Here is a 22,009-nt window from a genome sequence, read left to right on the forward strand (position 1 = left end):
CGGGATATTCGACTACACCAGGTTTCGAGAAGATCCGGGCACTCCCAAGCTCATGGGTCCGCCATTGGTAATCACCTGATGAGTATAAATAGGTGTTCTGATCAATATTCCGATGGGTGGTTTCTGTTTTATACAGTGCGAGGTCGAACTATCATCTCAATATCATTGAGGCGTTAGTCATTAATAACTCTCGACCTAGCCTGTGTAGACAAAAGATTTTGAAACATCAGTTGGAGATATTTATTGATTTAAAACCACCTTAACAGTGAGATTTTTTTTCTCACTGGTCTTCCAACTGAAACCAAAATTCCCTTCTTTCCTCATTCGTTTCTTAGTTTTTAATTTATCATTCTGACGTTTCCTCTTAGAGGGTCAGACGATAAGGCCTTAAGGAAATTTTAATAATTTTACCTGCCCGTTTTTTTTGTTTTTTTGGTATTTAAATTAAATTATGTTTCCTCTGAAATATATATATATATATATATATATATATATATATATATATATATATATATATATATAATTGTCCAACTGATGAGTCCAAATATGGGCGTAACGTGAGTCTTGGACTACTGGATCATTGACTATCATAGTTCCTGTGGGCTGCGAGATTGTTTGGTGACATATAATTTTAACCATGACATATATATATATATATATATATATATATATATATATATATTTATATGTTTTTATTATGCAATTTTCACCCCAAACAAGGCACAGTGCCACTTTGAAACAGGGGGCTACTATTAGGGGCTTAATTAACGGGGTCATTCTGAAGGGAGATGAGTAGAAAGATGTTTGTTAACATTACACTTGAACTTCTGCATATCAGTGCAGTTAGGACAGCAGAATCCCGGATGGGAGGTCCAAAGACCCGCAGTTCTGGGGAAGAAACTATTGGAGTAAAAGGCTTTCTTGTACCTAGGGATCTCTACTGTAAAGAGATTAGACTTAGTAGCTTGTCGGGTTTTTCGGGGTAGTTACGTCGGGGAGTTACAAGCGTTTGCAGTTCTTCAGAGCATTCACAATTGAAGTATTTCTAGAACAGGCAGAAGGATGCAACATCTCGTCGATGGGACAGAGTCTGAAGCCTAGATGACAGTTCAGGACCTATCAGGTTGGCGACTCTCTTTTGAACTCTGTCCAGGAGCGAGAGACAAGCAGCAGATGCACCAGCCCAGATGTGACAACAGTACTCCATACATGGGCGAATACTGGCAGGCGTAAGTAGTTTTCTAGCACGGTAGAGGGAGCCAACCTTCCTTGCAGCAGCCTTGGCAATGCTCTCAATGTATCTATTCCAGTTCATATTCCCTGTAAACGTTAGGCCGAGGAGTTTAAAAGAAGTACTCTCAGGCAATGTGTTCTTGGCCATTGCTATTGGTGGTAGAGAAGGTTTCTTGTAGTTATTGAACGAAACTAGCTTAGTCTTAGCAGCATTGACTGTGACTAACCATTTTTCCCCATTCCACTACAGACTGGAGGTCATCCTCTAGTGTTGCTGCCATTTCCTTGGATATGTGTTCATTTGTTTTCCCTTTATATCTGTTATAGAGAGTGATGTCATCGGCAAATATACCCATCTCCGAAACAATTTTATCAGGGAGGTCGTTTATGAAAATCAGGAATAATAGAGGTCCAAGTATAGACCTCTTAGGTACTCCGGCATTTATGTCATATTGTTTAGATGTACGACCGTCGAGGACAACTTTGATTTTTCTATTACTTAAGAAGGATTTAATTACATTATGAATTCTTCCAGTGATTCCATATGATCTAATTTTCCTTAGAAGACCATCATGCCATACCCTAGATATATCAAGGGCCACCGCTCTACCCTCCCCTGTTTTGTCCAATGAACGGTATATACGTTCAGAAACTACAGTTAAGATATCTGCTGTTGAACGGGCTTGCCTGAATCCATATTGTTTGTCGGTCAGGAGTTTAGCAGCTGTTAGATGCTGGACTAGAGCTTGATTAACTAAGGACTCAAATATTTTGGCGAAAAGCGGGAGGAGGCTAATGGGGCGATAATTTAGTGGGTCAGTTCTTTCCCCAGAATTCTTGAAGACTGGTACCACAGAGGCGGTTTTCCAGCAGTCGGGAAAGCAAGATTCGTTAAGGCATTTATTATAAAGTTTGGAGAGAACTGGAGCAACCTCGGCAGAACATTTTTTTAATAGCACAGCCGGGATGAGATCTGGTCCACATGCTTTTGGGGTGTCTAGGTTTTTTATAATAGCATGTACCTGAGAAGGGGTGATTTTCAAATCGTCTAGTGAGGCGTCTGTTCGCAGAGGAAAATCAGGGAGTAAGTAGTGTACCGAGTTCAGTGTGGAGTTTGAGGCAAACCGACTGGCAAGCAGATTAGCCTTGTCAGTTACCGTGCAAGCAACCTCATGATTGTTTGATAGTGGTGGAATAGTTGACTGCCCATTATTTACTACGCTATTGTAGATGTTCCAAATATCCCGGGTTGCTAATTTCTGTGCTTCGATGCGTTTTCTGGTGGTTTCAGAGTAATCTGTCTTAGCTGTCTCTATCACTCTCTTACAATTATTTCTAGCTCCTATAAACTTCTGTTTATTGGAGCTGGACTTATGTCGGTTGAATCTGCGGAACGCGTACTGCCTTTGACAAATGGCAGCTGCACAAGCAGAAGTAAACCATTGGGGAGAGTGGGGTTTGCTATAGAATTTCCGTGCGGGAACTTGTGCTTCAATTGAAGCTTGAACCATTCAGTGGTCTCATTTGCACATTGTTCCGCTGAAAGAGTAAAGATATTTTGCCATGGGGCATCTCTGATGAGCTCCCTGATGGCTTTCCAATCAGCCTTTTTGTAATATCTCGTTGGGAACCATTGTCAGAAAGAGATCTAGAAGTGACGTATGTTGATCTTGCTGGTCTGGGATCGTGTCTAAAATGTAACCAACTGAGATAGGGAATGGGATATAGAGAAGCTATGTATTGCGCTACCAGCTACGTCTGTGTGATTAGAGAATCCTAGCCAGTTACTGTGGTGGGCATTGAAGTAAACAAATGCATGTATTTGTGCGCTAGTATCGAGGGAGAGTGCTATATCTATGCTCTCTGAGACTTTGTTTATTAGGGTACAGTCTTGGTTTGAGGGAGAGCGGTAGAGAAAATACAAGTAGCTAATATTGTGTTGCATATTTAGTGTGAAGCACATAAAGGCCTGGTCCTATGATTCTAGTTTTATTTCTCTAGTCAGGGGAAGGGTGTTACGAATATAGACTCCACTCCCATGTATATGTCTGTCCGAGGCCTTACGGTAGAGTGGTAGATAACCAGGCATGTTAAAGTGGTTAGAGGGAATGGAAGAGTGAAGGTTAGTTTCACTTAATGCTAAGATATCCGTGGTGTTTACAAGGAGAAATGACTCAACATCATCTAAGTTAGTTCTAAGTCCGCGAATATTAGTAAATGCAAGCCTCAAGGGAGGAGGCAGGTTGGTTTTCTTGGAGTTTAGTCCTGGTTTAAACGTAACTTTTGCTTGAGCTGTCATTTCATTTTATTTATTTAAAAGTTTCATTTAGGGTGAGTGAGTAAGGGGGTGCTGGACAAGTAGTTGTGCAGAATACCAGACATGCAATACAAGTAGACCATTAGCTGTCCTCACCCACAGGATTGTGGCCTTAGGAAAGCCCACCGGGGATGAGTACAGGGTCCCTTTCCATGCGTGACATGCCGCTACAAACATCCCGAAATTTTACAACTGCTGATGGAGCAGCCGCTCTAAGCGCTACCAAAGAGTTAGGACACCTGTACTATCAGTCGAAAACAGCAGCCAGGAACTGTCAATCCGGTACCCTCAATCCATTAGGCAAAGCCATCCCAGTCAAACTGCACTACATATATGGCACTGGAGCACCCCTCTGCGTCCAGTTTAGGAGGATGGGATGTGGCGGGAGGGGGGAAAAGCGGCGTTCATTGCCCTAGTCAGGAAACAAGGTCAACCACTGGGTTATTCAGACGAGTCCCTGTGATAGTACCTCTACGACTGGCCAATAGGCAAAGAAGGAGTATGAAAGCCGGGCGATAGACAGAGCTTATCTCCTCCTTAAGCAGTTTAGGTTTGCCAACCGTTGAATTGTTTTAGTCACCAGCTCTAGGAAGGTTGTCCTCTAGGACTGAAGAGGCATCCCTCCCCTAGGTTTATCTTCAGAGTTTTCCATCTCCTAGACGGATAACCTAGGAAGACCTACGAGTCCATCAGCTCCGAGGGGGTTCGCCCCGCGCCTGGGTCCTAATCCAGGTATTTCTGCGATGCCGCATTGGTAGTTAATATTTAAAAATCGGGTATTTAGGTTAACTTCTACAGAAAATTTTCACTCCTCAAACGTGGTTAAAAAAAGGACATTACTATGCTTTCTATTTTCATTTTTACTGGGAGAGGGTATAGGTAAAAATTCATGCAGAGGAAGCAGCTAAATTTGCTAATATATTGGATTGAGAGAGACGAGTTAATGTATGGTTAGATATAGTTTTGTAAGTTTAGCAATGTATGGTTAGATACGGTTCAGTAGGTTTAGGAATGTATGGATGGATATGGTTAGTAGGTTTAGGGTTAGGATAAAGTGTTAAAGTATGAGTTACTTGCTATTAGAAATTCTGATTTGGTGCCCAAACCGAATATTTAGTAAGAATGAAAGATAAGATATGCTCAGTATAGATACAAGAGAACATTTGATATGGAGTACAGTTATACCTGATAGATATAGGTTATTGCATATTCTGTAAGTATAGTTAGATATAGATGGATGGATAAGTAGTATTGTATAGGAATGCATGGAATTTTAGACAATTTGAGTAAGTTGCCTTTAGACTACAACGAAGGAGGATGCCTTCGCTTTTCTCTTAATATTCGGAAGTTTGTATTTCAATGAGTACCGGTTTAGTTTGTGTAATAATTATTGCAATACTATCTCTTAACAAAGAGATGTTAATGGTTGCTGTTCATTATAGATTACTTTAAGTCTATCTATAGGACTATGGCTAGTAAGTATTAGAAGCTTGGTTATGGGTTAAAAGTTATAATCAGGAGCATGTCTAGGAAATTTTTAGGTGTTAATGGGTATCGATTTACGAGTGTGTTAGGGTCAAGGGCGGAGGGCAAGGACCCCTCTAAGTTACGTAAAACGGATTAGGTTTAGTGCCAACTTGGTAAATAGAGCAGTTTGATTTGTTAGTGATCAGGAGAATGAGAATTTAAGTAAAAAATAAAAAAAAGGTTTGTCATGCAACACAGACAAGGCAGTAATCCTGGAGGTAAAGTAACTATAGAAGGTACTTAGTATACAAGCAGCGGTATTTTGCAGTTTTAGGAGGAATTTTAGGTACAGTAGTTTCATGGTTTATTGTACAAGTCTCTAGTCTAGGTCAGGGACGAAGCACTTCTAATATTACAACTGGGTTTATCTAATTTTAAAAGTAGTTGAATAGAGTATTATGAGGTGTTCTACTACGCTTAGGGATAGAATGAAAATTTAAGGTAATATTAAGAGTGATATAAGCAATTTCATGAGGATTAGATATATGATCACTGGATGTTGAACTGCTCAGGAGAATTCTTGTATCTATTCAGAAGGATGTCTTGGTGATAAATGATTTGAGAAATTAAGAGTCTGGGGATACATAGAGTTGTGAGCTGATGAGGATTCAGTATAGGCGAATATATATAGGTAGCAAAGGTGGTTTAGTTTAGTACGCACGTATTGTACATATTAAGTAGACTGCTTCAGTTCTATCCTCTATCGTAAAGGAAAATCCGTTTATATATGTATGTATATATACACACATATATATACTTATATACTTATATATACATATATACATATATATATATATACATATATACATACATAAATAAATATATATATATACTAATGAGCAAATAAATATGGGCCAAGAGTGAAAGAAAGAAGATATATATATATATATATATATATATATATATATATATATATATATAATCAGATGTTGAAGTTTGTTCTTACAACTGTTGGTTAAATAATTTCTGATATAAAAAAAAATATCAGACCTTTTATAAAAATGAGTTCCATTGATTAGCGAGAATCACATCTGAAAACAAGTCACAAGTGCAGATACTTTAAAAACAATTATCTAATTGTTTGTAATACACAAGAAAAAAAAGCGTCCAATCAATGAAAATAAATTTCGTGAATAGAATTGAAATGCACTAAAAAATAAAGGATTGAAAATATTCGATTTCAAAATGAAATAAGACAAAAAAAAATTAAATATATGGCGTAGATATCATGTATTTTAATAAATAAAATAAAATGGAATGCAAAAGAGAATAAAGGATTAAAAAATTATTAGATATTAGATATTATTAGATTTCAAAAATAATTATTAATATCTTGTTTAGATTTAGTAATGTATTTGTTTTATAATTTTTAAATATGATTTGAGAAATAGTTTTGTGATTGACTGTCTTTACGTAATTTATTTCATTTCAAAACATATAGAAAGAAATTTGGCGTTTATGAAATATTAAAAATTGTGCAGATTCTATTAAACAGTTAAAGGAGAATATTTTAATCGATAAAGAAACATGCTGAAATAATAATAACCCGCTTAATCTCGCTTAAATAAGCTCACGACAGAGATATAATAAATCAATAATATGAATACAATAAACAATAAGCATAACCCTGGTTTATTTTTTTTTAAATTATTAATTGATTAAAGTCATTTGTAAAATAAGTCAAATTAATGCTAACATTATATTCTCATTAACAAGTATGTAGATTCCATTTAAAAACTTAAAGGAGAATATTTAATAGTTAAGAGGAAGCATGCTGAAATAACCAGAAGACGCTTAGATTCGCAAGAGATAGGATCCGTTGATAAAATTAACAGTCGATGTCTACACGTTTTTTCTTATTGATATTCAAAACGATTAAATGAAAATATTGTGTGTGAGGTGGTTATCTCTTGTTATGATACAGCGCTTTATTGTAGGCACGAGAGAAAAATGGTGGACATTTATCTAAGACAATAGAATAATAAATTGTCTTCAAAAATATGTCACATCAATAGTGGAAAAATGTCGTTAATGTATAGTAAAACATTATGCTACTAAGACTAAGCTGCTTTCCTTTACCAATTACAGACAAAGAATATTCTCTCTACTGTGTTTGCATAAAATATTGTTGTGACATATATGCTGGTGCATTTACTGATAGGGTAAACTTCTAATTGTTTTTTCTATTATCAACTAAGCTAAATCCCTCGTGCTTTGTTTAATTAAATTTACGTCGTTTTTTAAACTATATCCCCGCCATGTATTTTGATAATACGAATTCAATTTTTAGGACATTAGTCTTGATGAACCCTGATTTTATACTTTGAGATGGCCTTTGCTGCCAGACATTTTAAAGTAACTTTTTCCAAATTATGTTGAAGGATTTTCATTTCTTATAGAAACGTGTGGACGCTGCCTCCATTTTTATTCACGACGTCTACTTCGCGTGGATTTGGGCGCCAGGTTCGGGTCATCTGAACAATTCCGAGTCCTCTTTGACCTGTCAATTAGCCCGAAACGCTCTTCCCCTCAGCAATATACAACGCAGTTCTGGTTTCTTGAAGTCGCCAGCCTGTCCACGTTGCGGTACGACCGCCGCAGAAACAACCGATCACGCATTTTTCAATTGCCGCGAACTCCGCCAGTACTGGTCGTGGGACCGGGAGAGACAAATGGTTTATATCGTCATTCTGCCCATGGCGAGAATGGTGATTTGGACGTCGAGACTGCAAGATGGCCGGGGGACGCGGCCTTTTTCTGATCGGGATCGTACCGCTTTCTTTAAACATCAACTACGGGTAAAGATCAGGAGAGACTGCTTAGTGCTTCGATCCCCACTTTCCTGTCTTTTGCCAAATATTGCTGATGTTGGCAACAATTAAATATCTACCCAAATTATGCGTGATGGGGGATGGTCTCCTTGCGGCTTCGGCTGCAGGGAGACAGGATTCGTTCTTGACACTCAGCCCGATAGGTGAGGGACCGGGAACCGTTCCAGCACCTGTCAGACTGAGGTACACCGCTTCGGTACTACCTAGGAGGTCCACCTTCCCAGTCTTTGCCACCGGGCTTTCTGGTGTGGCAAGTTTATTGTGAAATGCCGACGGGGGTTCCCAGGCAATTTTTGTTGAGGCGAGAGTGCCCCTCCTTTAGGGGAGCTTGTCTGTTCTTCACCTTCCGCTCTTGAGGCACATTTTTTTGCGATGGACAGCAAATACCTATATACCCCCATTATTAATGATGGGGATGGTCTGCTAGCGACTTCGTCTGCTGAATGACAGGGTAGTCGTACAAGTCAAGGATTCGTTCCTCCAGGCCTTGCCACCCAGCTTTCGTGTGGGGAAAGCTGTTTGCTTATCGCCTGAGGCGCCCTGACCGGAGAATGCTGACAGGGTTACTCAGGCGATTTTTTTCCAATTGCGAAGTGTTCCCCTTTATGGGAGCTTTCTTTAGATCCCCACGTTTCTAGGCCTTGTGCCAAATATTGCTGACATAGACAGCAATTAAATAACTGCCTCCCTATTATTCCTGATGGGGATAATCTCCTAGTGACGTCGGTTGCAGGGAGACAGGGTAAAGGATACGTTCTTGACACTCAGCCCGACAGGTGAGGGGCCGTGAACCGGCCCAGCACCTGTCTGACTGAGGTACACCTCCTTGGTATTACTCAGAAGGTCCAGCCTCTCAGGCCTTGCCACCTGGTTTTCGGGTGGGGCAAATTAATTGCTTGTTGCCTGAGACGCCTCGACCGAGGAATGCCGAAGAGATACTCAGGCAATTTTGATAATTGCAAGAGAGCCCCTCTTTTAGGGGAGCTTGATTTGATCCCCACTTTCTCGACCTTGTGTAAAATATTGGTGATGCGGGGATCAACCTAATTATCTACACCCGTTATAGCTCAAAGCTATCGCAATAGATGATTAAATATTATGCTACTTAGAGTAAACTGCTTTCCTTTACCAATTACAAAAAAGGTTGATTCTCTCTACCTTAGTTAAAAGTGTTTATGTATCGATGCAATGCCACTATTGACACATGCGTGAAATATTATGGAATAAAAAATATTAAATAATGCAATAAGAAATAAACATAACACATAAATATTATTTTATAAATTTTAAAAACAAATTTTAAATAATACAAAAAAAAACCGGTTCATAAAAAAATAGTTTTTATTGAATAATATCATGTAAAAACAAATCAAATTGATGCAAACATTAAATTCTTATAAAAAATGTGAAGAATCCATTGAACGAAGAAACTAAGCTAAATTGGCTGTTCGTTGGCTGTTTTTGTTTTACGGCATATCAACCCTTTTCAGATTATTTAATGCCAAATTCAGTGATTTTGAAGAACATTTTTTTAACAGAATATGTATATTTTTTTTTCAAGTCGGTTTCTATTTAACCCATAGTTAGGACCCTAACATATACTACCACTCCTGTCAGAGTGGACCTTGGAGTAATGGCAATTAAGGGATGCCTCCACTCTCCCCAAAGCCCGCAATTCTTTAATAAAACGATCTCACGACCGTAGTCATAAAAGGTCGTAAATTGATGGTAAAATATTATGCTACTAAGACTAAGCTGCTTTCCTTAATCAATTACAAACAAGGTAGATACCCTCTACTATGCTTGCATGAAGTATTGTTGCCAAATATGAGCTCTTGCATTTGCCAATACTCTCGCCCATAGTTCCTGTCCTATCAACTAAGCTCAAACCCATGCCACGAACTGTTTAATAAAACTCACACCATTTTTTAAACTATACGCCCGCCATGTCTTTTGACAATATCAATTACATGTTCAGGGTACTCGTCTTTATGAACCCTGATTTTATTCTCTGGAATGGCCCTGGCTGCCAGACATTGTAAGGTTACTTTTTCCAAATTATTTTTTAGGATTTTTATTTGTTGTAGAAACGAGTGGACGCTGCGTCCATCTTTATTCACGGCGTCCACTTCGCTTCCGTTTCGAATCAGGAATGAAGCAATATTTTTTGTTTCATCGTATTTTTCCCGCCAAGCGTTGATTTGATGTATGGGGAGATTGTTACGGTGATCGGGTGCGTTAATATCAGCACCGCATTGAACAAGCAGCTTCACGCCAAAAAGATAGACCGCATTAACTGCCTGGTGTAAAAGCGTTGTCGGCAGGTTTCTTCTCTTTTCTTCTCTTACTAGGCGTGTTAACTTAACTAGCAGTGTATTGGCTAATTCAGACGACGGACCTGCTTCCAGAAATACTTGTGTGAATTTGAGAAGATAATGCGCAACGTCTTCATATTTGTCAAAATCCTGTTTTCTTTCTATAATCTTTATCTTTTCCAAATAAGGCCAAACTTTCTCTTGAATGTAATCCATATACATTGAAATCTCTTTGGACACCGTCTCGTAATTAAAAGGCCCCCGTCTTTTGTGTGAACGAACATCTATTATTCCTTTCAATAATAAATGCACGTCCTTGTTTAACGGGTTCGGATGCTCCCAGTTCATTCGAAACATGTCCATGAGCAATTCGTTTGTTAAATAATCGTCCTTATAATACTGTTCTGATATTGAAATCGCCCTCTTAATTGTTAAAGTATACGAAGGTGACAGCCAACGTATATAGGTGTTCAACTGTTCTAACATCATATGTTTCAATTGAAATCGTCGTTCGGTTAATTCCTCTACGCTTTTGAATGGTGCATAGATTCCAATATTCTGACGTTGGTCTGCATCTCTCGGTATGGAATATATCTCCCGGAAAATGAAAGCTTGCTTCCAATACTGAAAAGCTTTAGCGATATCTGAGTTCTCGACACACTCACAACCTTGTAATTCCAAATATTTTATCATTTGCGTTGTCACAAATCTTTTGATGTATTCAGAGACTATCTGAAAATAAAAATGTGTATATTTTCTTGTCACAAAGCTTTTGATTGGTTCAGAGAACATCTGAAAATAAAAATGTGTATATTTTCTTGTCACAAATCTTTTGATTGGTTCAGAGAAAATCTGAAAATAAAAATGTGTATATTTTCTTGTCACAAAGCTTTTGATTGGTTCAGAGAACATCTGAAAATAAAAATGTGTATATTTTCTTGTCACAAAGCTTTTGATTGGTTCAGAGGACATCTGAACATAAAAATGTGTATATTTTCTTGTCACAAAGCTTTTGATTGGTTCAGAGGACATCTGAAAATAAAAATGTGTATATTTTCTTGTCACAAATCTTTTGATTGGTTCAGAGAAAATCTGAAAATAAAAATGTGTATATTTTCTTGTCACAAAGCTTTTGATTGGTTCAGAGAACATCTGAAAATAAAAATGTGTATATTTTCTTGTCACAAAGCTTTTGATTGGTTCAGAGGAAATCTGAAAATAAAAATGTGTATATTTTCTTGTCACAAATCTTTTGATTGGTTCAGAGAAAATCTGAAAATAAAAATGTGTATATTTTCTTGTCACAAAGCTTTTGATTGGTTCAGAGGACATCTGAACATAAAAATGTGTATATTTTCTTGTCACAAAGCTTTTGATTGGTTCAGAGGACATCTGAACATAAAAATGTGTATATTTTCTTGTCACAAAGCTTTTGATTGGTTCAGAGGACATCTGAACATAAAAATGTGTATATTTTCTTGTCACAAAGCTTTTGATTGGTTCAGAGAACATCTGAAAATAAAAATGTGTATATATATATATTTTTAAATGCAAATAATTGTAAATCTTAATTTATTTTTAATTCGGACTATTAGTCTAATCTTTATTAGTTGTTTTTTTTAAAAATCTTTTTTATGTGGGACTTGGTCGAAATGTTGTGAATAAATAAAAAACAATAAAAAAACAAAAAAATACAACAACAACTAACAAAGATGAGACTAATATTCCGAAATAAAAATAAATTAATATATAATGCTCATCTCAAAAATGAACTCCAATTAAGGAATAATATATATATATATATATATATATATATATATATATATATATATATATATATATATATATATATATATATATATACCAATCGGTACGGACCCGACTATGGAAGATCAGATAATAAATAAATGCGGATTTATAAGATCAAAGAATCCAACCTTGATCGCCCTTCGGGGCCCGTGGCGCAGTTCATAGTGACGTTAAATCTCTACAGTTCCAGAAAAACATTGTCTGAAGATAGCGGTTTCAATCCCACCCAAAGCGTGCCAGAGGTTAATTGGTCAAAATGTGGTGAGACGACAACAACTACGGATGGCAGTGATGGCTGAGAATGCAGTTAGGAGATTCGAAGTTACTATCCGTCGCGGTTACCACCTGACGAAGGCCAGAGGAATAGTCGGCCGAATCGTTGTGAATAAACAAAAACCAATAAAAAGCTAAAAAACAACAACTAATAAAGATGAGACTAATGTTATATAGCACCAGGACCCCTAGGTTGAGAACGGTCGTAATTAGTAAGTTCCCCGCTGCAACAAAACCAAGCAGCCGTCTCTTATTGATCGTCTATGTTGTTTAGTTTTCTGATTGTTATGGTAACGGTAAGACGGTAGAGTTATTTCCCCCTTATTGACTGTGCATTTTTCTCTCTCGGGGTTCTTCAGCTGTCATTCGCTTGTCATAATAACGATTCAAACTGAAAGAAAATTAACATGCACACAAAGATCAGACGTAACTCAGCATACCAAATCAAGACGTAAGACACGCTGGCTTTTTATATAAAAATATATTTTGTTTTGAAATTATTTTTTCTCGTTCTTGTACATCGAGAATTTTAATAGTTCAAAATTTAACAGTGGGGCTTACTGTCGTTTCAGTGATGGGGAGGGGGGTGAAATGTTATGCTCTCGACAGCGCACGTCTCATATCGGCATCTCTCTCTTCTCTACCTCCTCTTCTTCTGTTTCTCCTCTCTTCTTCTTCTCTCGTTGGACTCCAAAAATCATGTGTTTTTTTTTTGCTTGTTTTCTTTTCCACGCCACACTACCTGTCGATCACACTGCTATCGATAAGGGAGCACGCATCTGCTGGTCATGTTTTGACAATCTTTCGCCGCATCTTTACCTAGAGACATCGTGACCGATTTCTCTTCAGCTGACCGACTATTGATTTTATTTATGCACGTGAATCCATTTCTCATGCTAACTTCATATACATTCCAATCTTACAAGACATGTCACGTTCCCTTGTTTTGTAAACAAAAAAAAAATCGTCGTCCGATTTCTCTGTTTACGACGTAATCACTTTTTCGTTTCGACTTGTGGACAATCGATTATTCGATGCCCACCTTTCAAATCTTTTATTATCTTTTTTTAAAGACGTTTTTCTTTTCAGTTATGTATCGGATGAGTCCAGCTATCCATTACATAACACTAATAGTTTGAAATAAAAATAAATTAATATATAATGCTTATCTCAAAAATGAATTCCAATTAAGGGATACTATATATATAAAACTTGTTATAAAATTTCCTACTGTCTGTGTGTGTGAAGCGGTTTATCTCAGCTAAAAGCAACCCCACCCAGACAAATGAGGTACCGAAATGAAACGGATGTTTTAGTAATATTTATATACATGGAAATGCAAAATAAAAATAAAAATAAAACAAATAAAATGTCTGCAAAAAATGCTAAAATTACGAAATTAAGGTAAAGTCATTATCACCATCATAATCACAAAATAAACAAGTAAACAAAAGAAAACACATCACTTTTTAAATGTCGTTGATATTAATTAGGTTGGGATAAAATATTAAAAAGAAAAAAAACAGGATTTATTGAATCCAAAAACCATAAATGAATAAAAATATAACAATGATTCAATGAGTGCTTATGCATGTACGTAAAAAATGTAAACACATGAGGGAGGGTGATAGAAGAGGAAACATTTTTTTTAATCTCAAATTTTAAAAGATCTTTCTTTAATCTTATTATAAATTTTCCTACTGTCTGTGTGTGTGACGCGGTTTATCTCAGCCTACAGACAACTTTGTCTATGTATATATACCTTTCTGTGGTCTATATATATCTATAGGCTTATAAAGTCCTATATATCTATCTATGTGTGTCTATATATATTGTTGTGTATCTATATATATATATATATATATATATATATATATATATGTGTGTATATATATATGTGGGGGTGTCGATGTGTCTATATATGTGTCTGCCTATATGCAGCGTGCTTGTATGAAAAAAAAGGGAACAAGTAACGTGGGAGCGTTCATACATGAAACAAAATGTATTTTTTATGGTTAATTTATCAATATAATAATCATTTTATAAGTGTTATGGTAGGAAAAATAGTTGCATCTCACTATCGCCCCAGAAGCTTTCTCAATCCCGATGAAATCTCTTTCCTCTATGAGAGCCAGGCACGTCCTAAAATTGAGTAGTGTCACCATATCTGTGCATTAGCTTCTTGGAGTACACTAACTTCCTTTAATCCAAATCTAACTAATTAACCCGGCAAATGTCGCATTTTTCTCTTGCCTGCAGTCTACTACCCACAGAGCTCTATCCCTATCTTCATGATATCAGTATTTACCTGAGCTTTACAACACCTTTCACAAATGTTCACAAGCTAACTAATCTAGCTGCAGCCTCTATCACCAATTTCTAACACTCTTTATCTGTGCTTAGATCTAAATGCAAATTCCATGAACAAATATCTGGGCTGCTTACTAGCTACTTCTGATATGGTTGTCTTCAAGTCCAATGTAAACAAGTTTTTGTTAACCCGTTCGGCAATGGTGTACATTAGCCTTCCTTTGCTTACAAAGCCATTTGACGGAAGTGACGTCAGACATATTTTTATCTACGGATGGCCATAACCGTATAAAATGAACCTTTCTTTTTTAAGTTTTATTCAAACAGTTTTATTTGAAATTAATGGACTGTTTTTTTATATATAGTTAATAACTGTTTTATTCTTTTTATCAAACAAAAATAGAACTTTTTTAAAGACAAATATATTATGGAATGTTTTTCAAACATCGAAATTTAGAAATTAAAATTTTATTAAAAAAAAAAAAGAGGTGTTTTTTTTTCTTTTCGAGATATGTTTTTTTTTTCACAATTTATCACTTTGCAATTTAATTCAACAATGAAATGATAAAAAAAAAACCTTTTCGTTAAATATATTTTTAAAAATTTTTTATAAAATATCTATAAAGTATATTAGAAAATGCTTTTTTAAGTGATACATACAGACATATACTTATATATGTATCAGAAACCGAGACGGACGGACAATTACATATATACCATAATGTTTGTATACTAAACAGAATATATATATATATATATATATATATATATATATATATATAAATGGGTTAATAAATTCCAACGAAAGAAAGATGTATATTTAAATAAGGGAGTAGTCACCAACAATGTGCATTTTTTCAAATTATTTTATTATTCCGGGTTTGGTTTTTCATTGAGAATTATGTTTGGATCACATTTCTGACGAGGACGCATCACATACCGTCTGAAACGCGCGTAAACGATTTCAATGACTTAAAAACATTATTACAATGATCCAAATATAATTCTCAATGAAAAACCAAGACACGGAATAATAAAATAATGTTAAAAAATACACATTGTTGGTGACTACTCCCTTACTTACATATATATATATATATATATATATATATATATATGTGTGTGTGTGTGTGTATACACACACGCATATATATATATATATATATATATATATATATATATATATATATATATATATATACACGTACACACATTTTTTCTGTCACGGTAACGTGGTGGCTTATTACGAGGTAGGTGGGCAGACAATTTATATATATATATATATATATATATATTTATATATTTACATATTGCGTATTTAGCCATGGGAACAAACATTATATATATATATATATATATATATATATATATATATATATATAGTCATCCACATACAGTACTGTTTCGCTAGACCTTGCATATTTAGCACACACACAGACACACACACAATATATATATATATATATATATATATATATATATATATATATATTGTGTGTGTGTCTGTGTGTGTGCTAAATATGCAAGGTCTAAACTGAGAAATATATTATGATAGAAATATGCGATCATGAAAAGTAATATGGTTAAACTTAAACATGGAAATGTAAAGGACCAGTCGTTTTTTTAAAAAAAATTACAAGTGCTGACATTCTTTCTGCCGGATATATATATATATATATATATATATATATATATATATATATATATATATACAACTAAATCGTCAATCTAAAATCGGAAAAGAAACAATAATGAGTAACGTCAGCCGAAATATAATTAAGATGACGAGAAGTTCATCTGCCGAAGATACAAAAAAAGTCATGTTTTTACGTCTTAGTAATACAAAATCCCACAATTTATTTAAGAACTTGGTAAAAACAAATTAAATAAAATAAATGAATAAAAATAAATAAATGAAATAATAAAAATTACCTCCATCTCCTCACAGTAGCAGGGATTGGGATATCGCGTATACCTCTTTAATCTGAATACTTGCTTCGTAGTTGAACACACGTGTGTAAGTTTATCATCCGCCAAAGTTTGAAAAAAAAAAAAAAAAAAAAAAAAGAACATGTGTTAAAAATAAAAAATTATAATAATAATCTAAAAGGTCCGAATGTGTGGATTTCCGAGCAACTTAGTTGTTGTGGAGGAACAAGGAGTGGTCAGTAATCCCCTGCCAGTGAAAAGCAACCCATAAAAAATAACTATATAAATTAGAAACGTATTCGTTGTTTTTATGATATCTCACTATTGATGCAATTCTCTATCTGTATAAAAGCCAAGTACATCCAAGGATGGAGTACTGCTACCACATCTGGGCAGGAGCTGCTAAAAACAGCATATCCTGCCTTGACAGGGTACAAAATAGACTTCGTGGTTTAGTGGGGGGGGGTACCTTTTTCTCTTCCCTGCAACCTCTCTCCCACAGAAGAGACGTTTCGAGCCTGTCTTTGTTTTTTCGTTATTTCCATGACAGGTTCTCGTCTGAGCTCCACTCCCTCGCCCCCCCCCTCGCCAATCTGTCACGAGAAACACCCGTCTGGCTGAAACTACCCTCAATAATTTTCCCCACTCTTTATCTGTGCCTAAATCCAAGCGTAGATTCCATGAGCAAAGCTTCTTTCTTAGAACTGCACAACAGTGGAACTCTCTGCCGTTTGCCTGTTTCCCACCTGACTTCAACTTGGACGTCTTCAAGTCCAACATAAACAAACTCCTGACAAACCGCCCTCTTAAGTAAGACACTTTATCAAAACCCCCAATACTAATCATTACTACAATACTATCTCATTGATTACTGTACACCCAATAACCCTTAACCTTGAGTGGCCTTCGGGCCTTGATAAGCGGTGACCCCCATGTAAAAAAAACTATTTAGAATTCAATTCTAAATAAACTGACTAACGTTCCATAGTTTGGAAGCTGATGTTTATTATTTTAAAGAAATAAATGTTTATATTGAGTTTGAATGTAAAAAAATACGTGTTAAAAAAATATAATGGAAAACTACCAGATCCTCGTTATGAATAATCATGTCTAAAAGTCGAAACACTAATCTATTGTCGCTTAAGAGAAACCCGTTTCAATTTCACCCTGTTTAAAAAGGCGATTCTTAACAAAGTCAAAGGTTAGATCGACTGTAAACCATTTGTTTGTTTTTCAGAACAACGTGGGATATGGAAAACTTAAGCTCGAAGTATACAAATAATACACATTATTCAATACTAAAAACTTCGTAAATAAATTTCGAATCAAATAATCTCCAGATGCCAATGCAAGAGTACATTAAAAGATATGCGATATACCGATTACCTGGAATCAAATAATATTTAAATTTTAATAAAAAAAAAATGTCTTAAGAAATGGACTAATTCTTGATAGTTTCGAACCTGGCAGACATTTATTATTTCCAAAATAATACAAGTTTTGACAGTAAGCAAGGACGAGTTTACTTTTTGCGTATAGATACTTTTATTGATAGTACACACATGAAAAACTAGTCCCCTTCAAAGTAATTTCCTCCGGCTGCAATGCACTTGTTGTCCCATTCCCACAACTTCTGGAAAGCCCCATGAAAGTCCTTTGAAAATGTTTTTGCAAATTAATCTATCGAGCTAATTATTCCTCGTTCGATATATTCTGCAATAAACGGTTGGTTCTATAATAATACATACGCAATCTATATAAATTAAAATATGTTTAAGCGTTCGGGCAATGCCGTGTTGAGGCTTGACGTTTAGTCCTGCTGTTTAATTGAACACGTACAGCAAGTATGTCGCCAAAGTCGCTGGAAAAATGGTATAATCATTCTACCGCTCCAGTAGATATCTCACTACTGGTGCAACTCTGTATCTATATAAAATCCAAGTACGTCCAAGGATTGAGTACTGTTGCCACATTTGGCCAGGTGCTGCTAGAAGCAGCTTATCCTGCCTGGACAGAATTAAAAACAGACTTCGTAGCTTAGTGGGGGGGTGCTCTTTTCTCTTCTCTGCAACCTCTTTATCGCGGAAGAAACGATTCGAGCGTTTGTTTTATCGTTATTTCCATTGCAAGTGCTCATCTGAGATAAAAATCTCTGATCCCATCTCGTCAATCCTTTACAATAAATACCCGTCTAGCTGAAACCACTATCAATAATTTCCCCCACCCTTTATCTGCGGCTAAATCAAAACGTAGATTCCATGAACAAAGCTTCTTTCTTAGAACTTCACGCCTGTGGAACTCTGTTCCATTCGCCTGCTTTCCAGCTGACTGCAACTTGGTTGTCTTCAAGTCCAACATAAGCAAATTCTTTATGAACCGCCATCGTAAGTAATCCAATTTACTAAATTTCCATTACTAACGATTACTACAATATTATCCCGTTGACTACTGTACACTCTATAACGATTATCCTCGAGTAGCGTCCTGGACTTGATAAGTTGTGACTCCCATATAAATAAGCTAGTATTTTAAAAATCACGTACTTTAGATGGAGAGTAAGCATAAAAAGTAAATGAAATAATCAAAATACCTCGAGTTCTTCACAGAAGCAGGTTTCTCTATTGTGATTCCTCGAATTCATTGCGCCTTTGAATACTTGTTTCGTCGTTGAAAGCACGTGTGGGAATGTATCATTCGAGAAAGTTAAAAAAAAAAATCGGAAACCACGAGGTCCGAATGCCCAAAATATCTATATACAAAAAGTAGGTGCGGTTAGTAATCCGCTGTCGCACAAACGCATACCGTTTTGGTTTGACAGCTTTTAAAATGCGGTCTTTTACAAGGTCAAAGGTTAAATTGAGTTCAACGTGATAGATGACGATATTAGCCCGAACGATTGAAACATGACTATGTTTCAATTAAAAATGACTATATAAATAGACACCATATTTGTCGTCTGATTCAAATAATAATTAGATTTTAATTTTTAGAAACTAATTCTACATAGTTTGGGACCTGAGATTTATTTAAAAAAAAAACAAAAACAAAAAAAACTTTTAAATGTAATGCAATTCTGATATTTTTTTTAGATGCGATGCAAATGCTTGTGTTATTTTAATTAATCAGACTATTATTCTCATCTCGGGTGTTATTAGTACAACATTTCGGTCGCTGCGACCTGCAGCCTTCTTCAGGGGTGGAAACATGCTTCCTGTTTTCTACCAAGGACAAGGAATCAACACTCTCTTCCTTAGTAGGGGAAAAAAAGCATGTTTTCAACACCTGAAAGAAGGTCGCCTGTTGCAGCGATGGACACGTTGTGCCAATAACTCCCAAGATGAAAATAATAATCCGATTTATCTATCACACACGCATAAATGTATGGTCACTGATCTGTTGTCGCTTAAGTGAACCCCGTTTTGATTTTACCCTGTTTATAAAGGTCATTCTTAAGACTGTTAACGATTATATTGACTGTAAACTTTTTCAGAACAACGTGCTATATGGAAAAAAAATAGCTAGAATAATACAAATAAAACACATAGTTCAATTCTAAATAACTACATAAATAAAGGTGCGACATATAACTTTGTCTAGACTCAAATAATATTTAGATTTAAATAGAAAAATATGTTTCTAAAAAAACTGAAATATACTAAATCTTGACAGTTTGGCATAACATAGACATTTATTATTTCCCAAAGAATACAAGTTTTAACAGTAAACAACGAGGTGTATTCAATAATTTTCCAGACTTTTTTCTTCTGGTTATTTTTATTGCTAGTACACACATGAAACTATAGTCTCATTCGAAGTAATCTCCCCCGGTTGCAATGCACTTGTTTTATCGTTCCAACAACTTCTTGAATGCCTCATGTAATTCCAAACCTTTTTCATCTCAATTCTTTCATAACAACAGCCTCTAAGATTTTCCTTGAGCTTAGGAGATAACCAAAAGTCACAGGGAGCAAGGGGTAGAAAATAGGGAGGGCTGGGAACTTGCTTGATGCATATCCTGGTCAAATATGCTGTGACAAGACTGGAATTGTGAACTGTTGCATTCGCGCAAATCTTTCGCATCTTCCGTTCCTTACAAATAATTTTGTCTACAGTTCAACACATTAAACCGGTCCTAGAAATGACCTTAAACTATATCCGATGGTGAGGCTCCAGCCTGCAGGCCTTAGGGAGTGTGGAGCCACCCTTTAATTACCATTGCTCACAGGTCCACTCTGACCCGGAGTGGTAGCACTTGTTAGGGTCCCAAGTATGGGTTAAATAGAATGTGACTTAAAAAACAAATGTACTCCATAAAAAATCAAACCGTATTTTCATCGTTTCTAAAGACACACGACAGTTCTATTCTTGATATTTTTATTTAGCTAATCAACCCTGGTGTTCTGACTTTCTTACTCCTTCAACACTTCTTATAATCCCTCAAAGTTTTTTTTTTTTACAAGGTGGTCACCACTTATCAAGGCCCGGAAGCCTCTCAGAGAGAAGGGTTATTGCAAGTACAGTACGATAGTGCGGAGATTTTAGAGTGTCTACTTATGGGGGCGGTTAATCAGGAATTTGTTAACGTTGGATTTGAAGACATCCAAGTTGTAGTCACGAGGGAAGCAGGCAGACGGAACAGAGTTCCATAGGCGTGCAGTTCTAAGAAAGAAGCTTTGTTCATGGAATCTACGTTTTGATTTAGGCATAGATAAAGAGTGGGGAAAATTTTTGACAGTGGATTCAGCTAGACGGGTGTTTTTTGTAAAAGATTGGCGAGGGGGACCCGAGATTGGAGTTCAGACGAGCACCTGCCATGGAAATAACGATATAACAAAGATAGGCTTGCAACGTCTCTTATGTGGGAGAAAGGCTGTAGGGAAAAGAAAAGGGCATCCCCCACTAAACCACGATTTCCTGCTTTCTTTGAATCTCTTATGCCCTTCAGAAACTGATGCTCGATTCATTCAAGATAGCCCCAAAGCAATCTGAAGCAGTCCATACGTTTCTGTTGCATTTTTAAAAGTGTAGAACAGCATAACATTGCATATCATTCTTTTTTTTTTACACAGTGATCACCTCTTATCAAGGCCCAAAGCCACTCAGGGATAAGGGTTATTGCAAGTACATTACGTTAGTGTGGAGATTTGATGAAGTTTTACTTGAGGGGGCGGTTCATTAGGAATTTGTTAACATTGGACTTGAAGACATCCAAGTTGTAGTCCGGTGGGAAGCAGGCAGACGGAACAGAGTTCCACAGGCGTGCAGTTCTAAGAAAGAAGCTTTGTTCATGGAATCCGCGTTTTGATTTAGGCACAGATATAGAGTGGGGGAAATTTTTCACAGTGGATTTAGCTAGACGGGAGTTTTTCGTGAAAGATTGGCGAGGGGGGACCAGAGATTGGAGTTCAGACGAGCACCTGTCATGGAAATAACGATAAAACAAGGATAGGCTCGCAACGTCTCTT

The 22,009-nt window shown here is 36.1% G+C and overlaps 1 protein-coding gene across 1 annotated transcript; it reads right to left on the reverse strand.

Moving 5' to 3' along the window:
* Positions 1-9,836: 9,836 nt before the first annotated feature.
* On the reverse strand, positions 9,837-10,916 carry LOC145254625 (protein fem-1 homolog A-like). Its single transcript, XM_080113235.1, has one exon. The coding sequence runs from the start codon at positions 10,914-10,916 to the stop codon at positions 9,837-9,839; it is 1,080 nt and encodes a 359-aa protein (XP_079969361.1).
* Positions 10,917-22,009: the final 11,093 nt, after the last annotated feature.

This window comes from Euprymna scolopes, chromosome 30, assembly GCF_053919585.1.
Source record: "Euprymna scolopes isolate OS-2025 chromosome 30, ASM5391958v1, whole genome shotgun sequence".
NCBI lineage: Eukaryota > Metazoa > Mollusca > Cephalopoda > Sepiida > Sepiolidae > Euprymna > Euprymna scolopes.

Bases quoted from the DNA above. Each gene is read 5' to 3' on its own strand.
- LOC145254625 (XM_080113235.1), bottom strand. From the start codon at position 10,916: ATGATAAAATATTTGGAATTACAAGGTTGTGAGTGTGTCGAGAACTCA.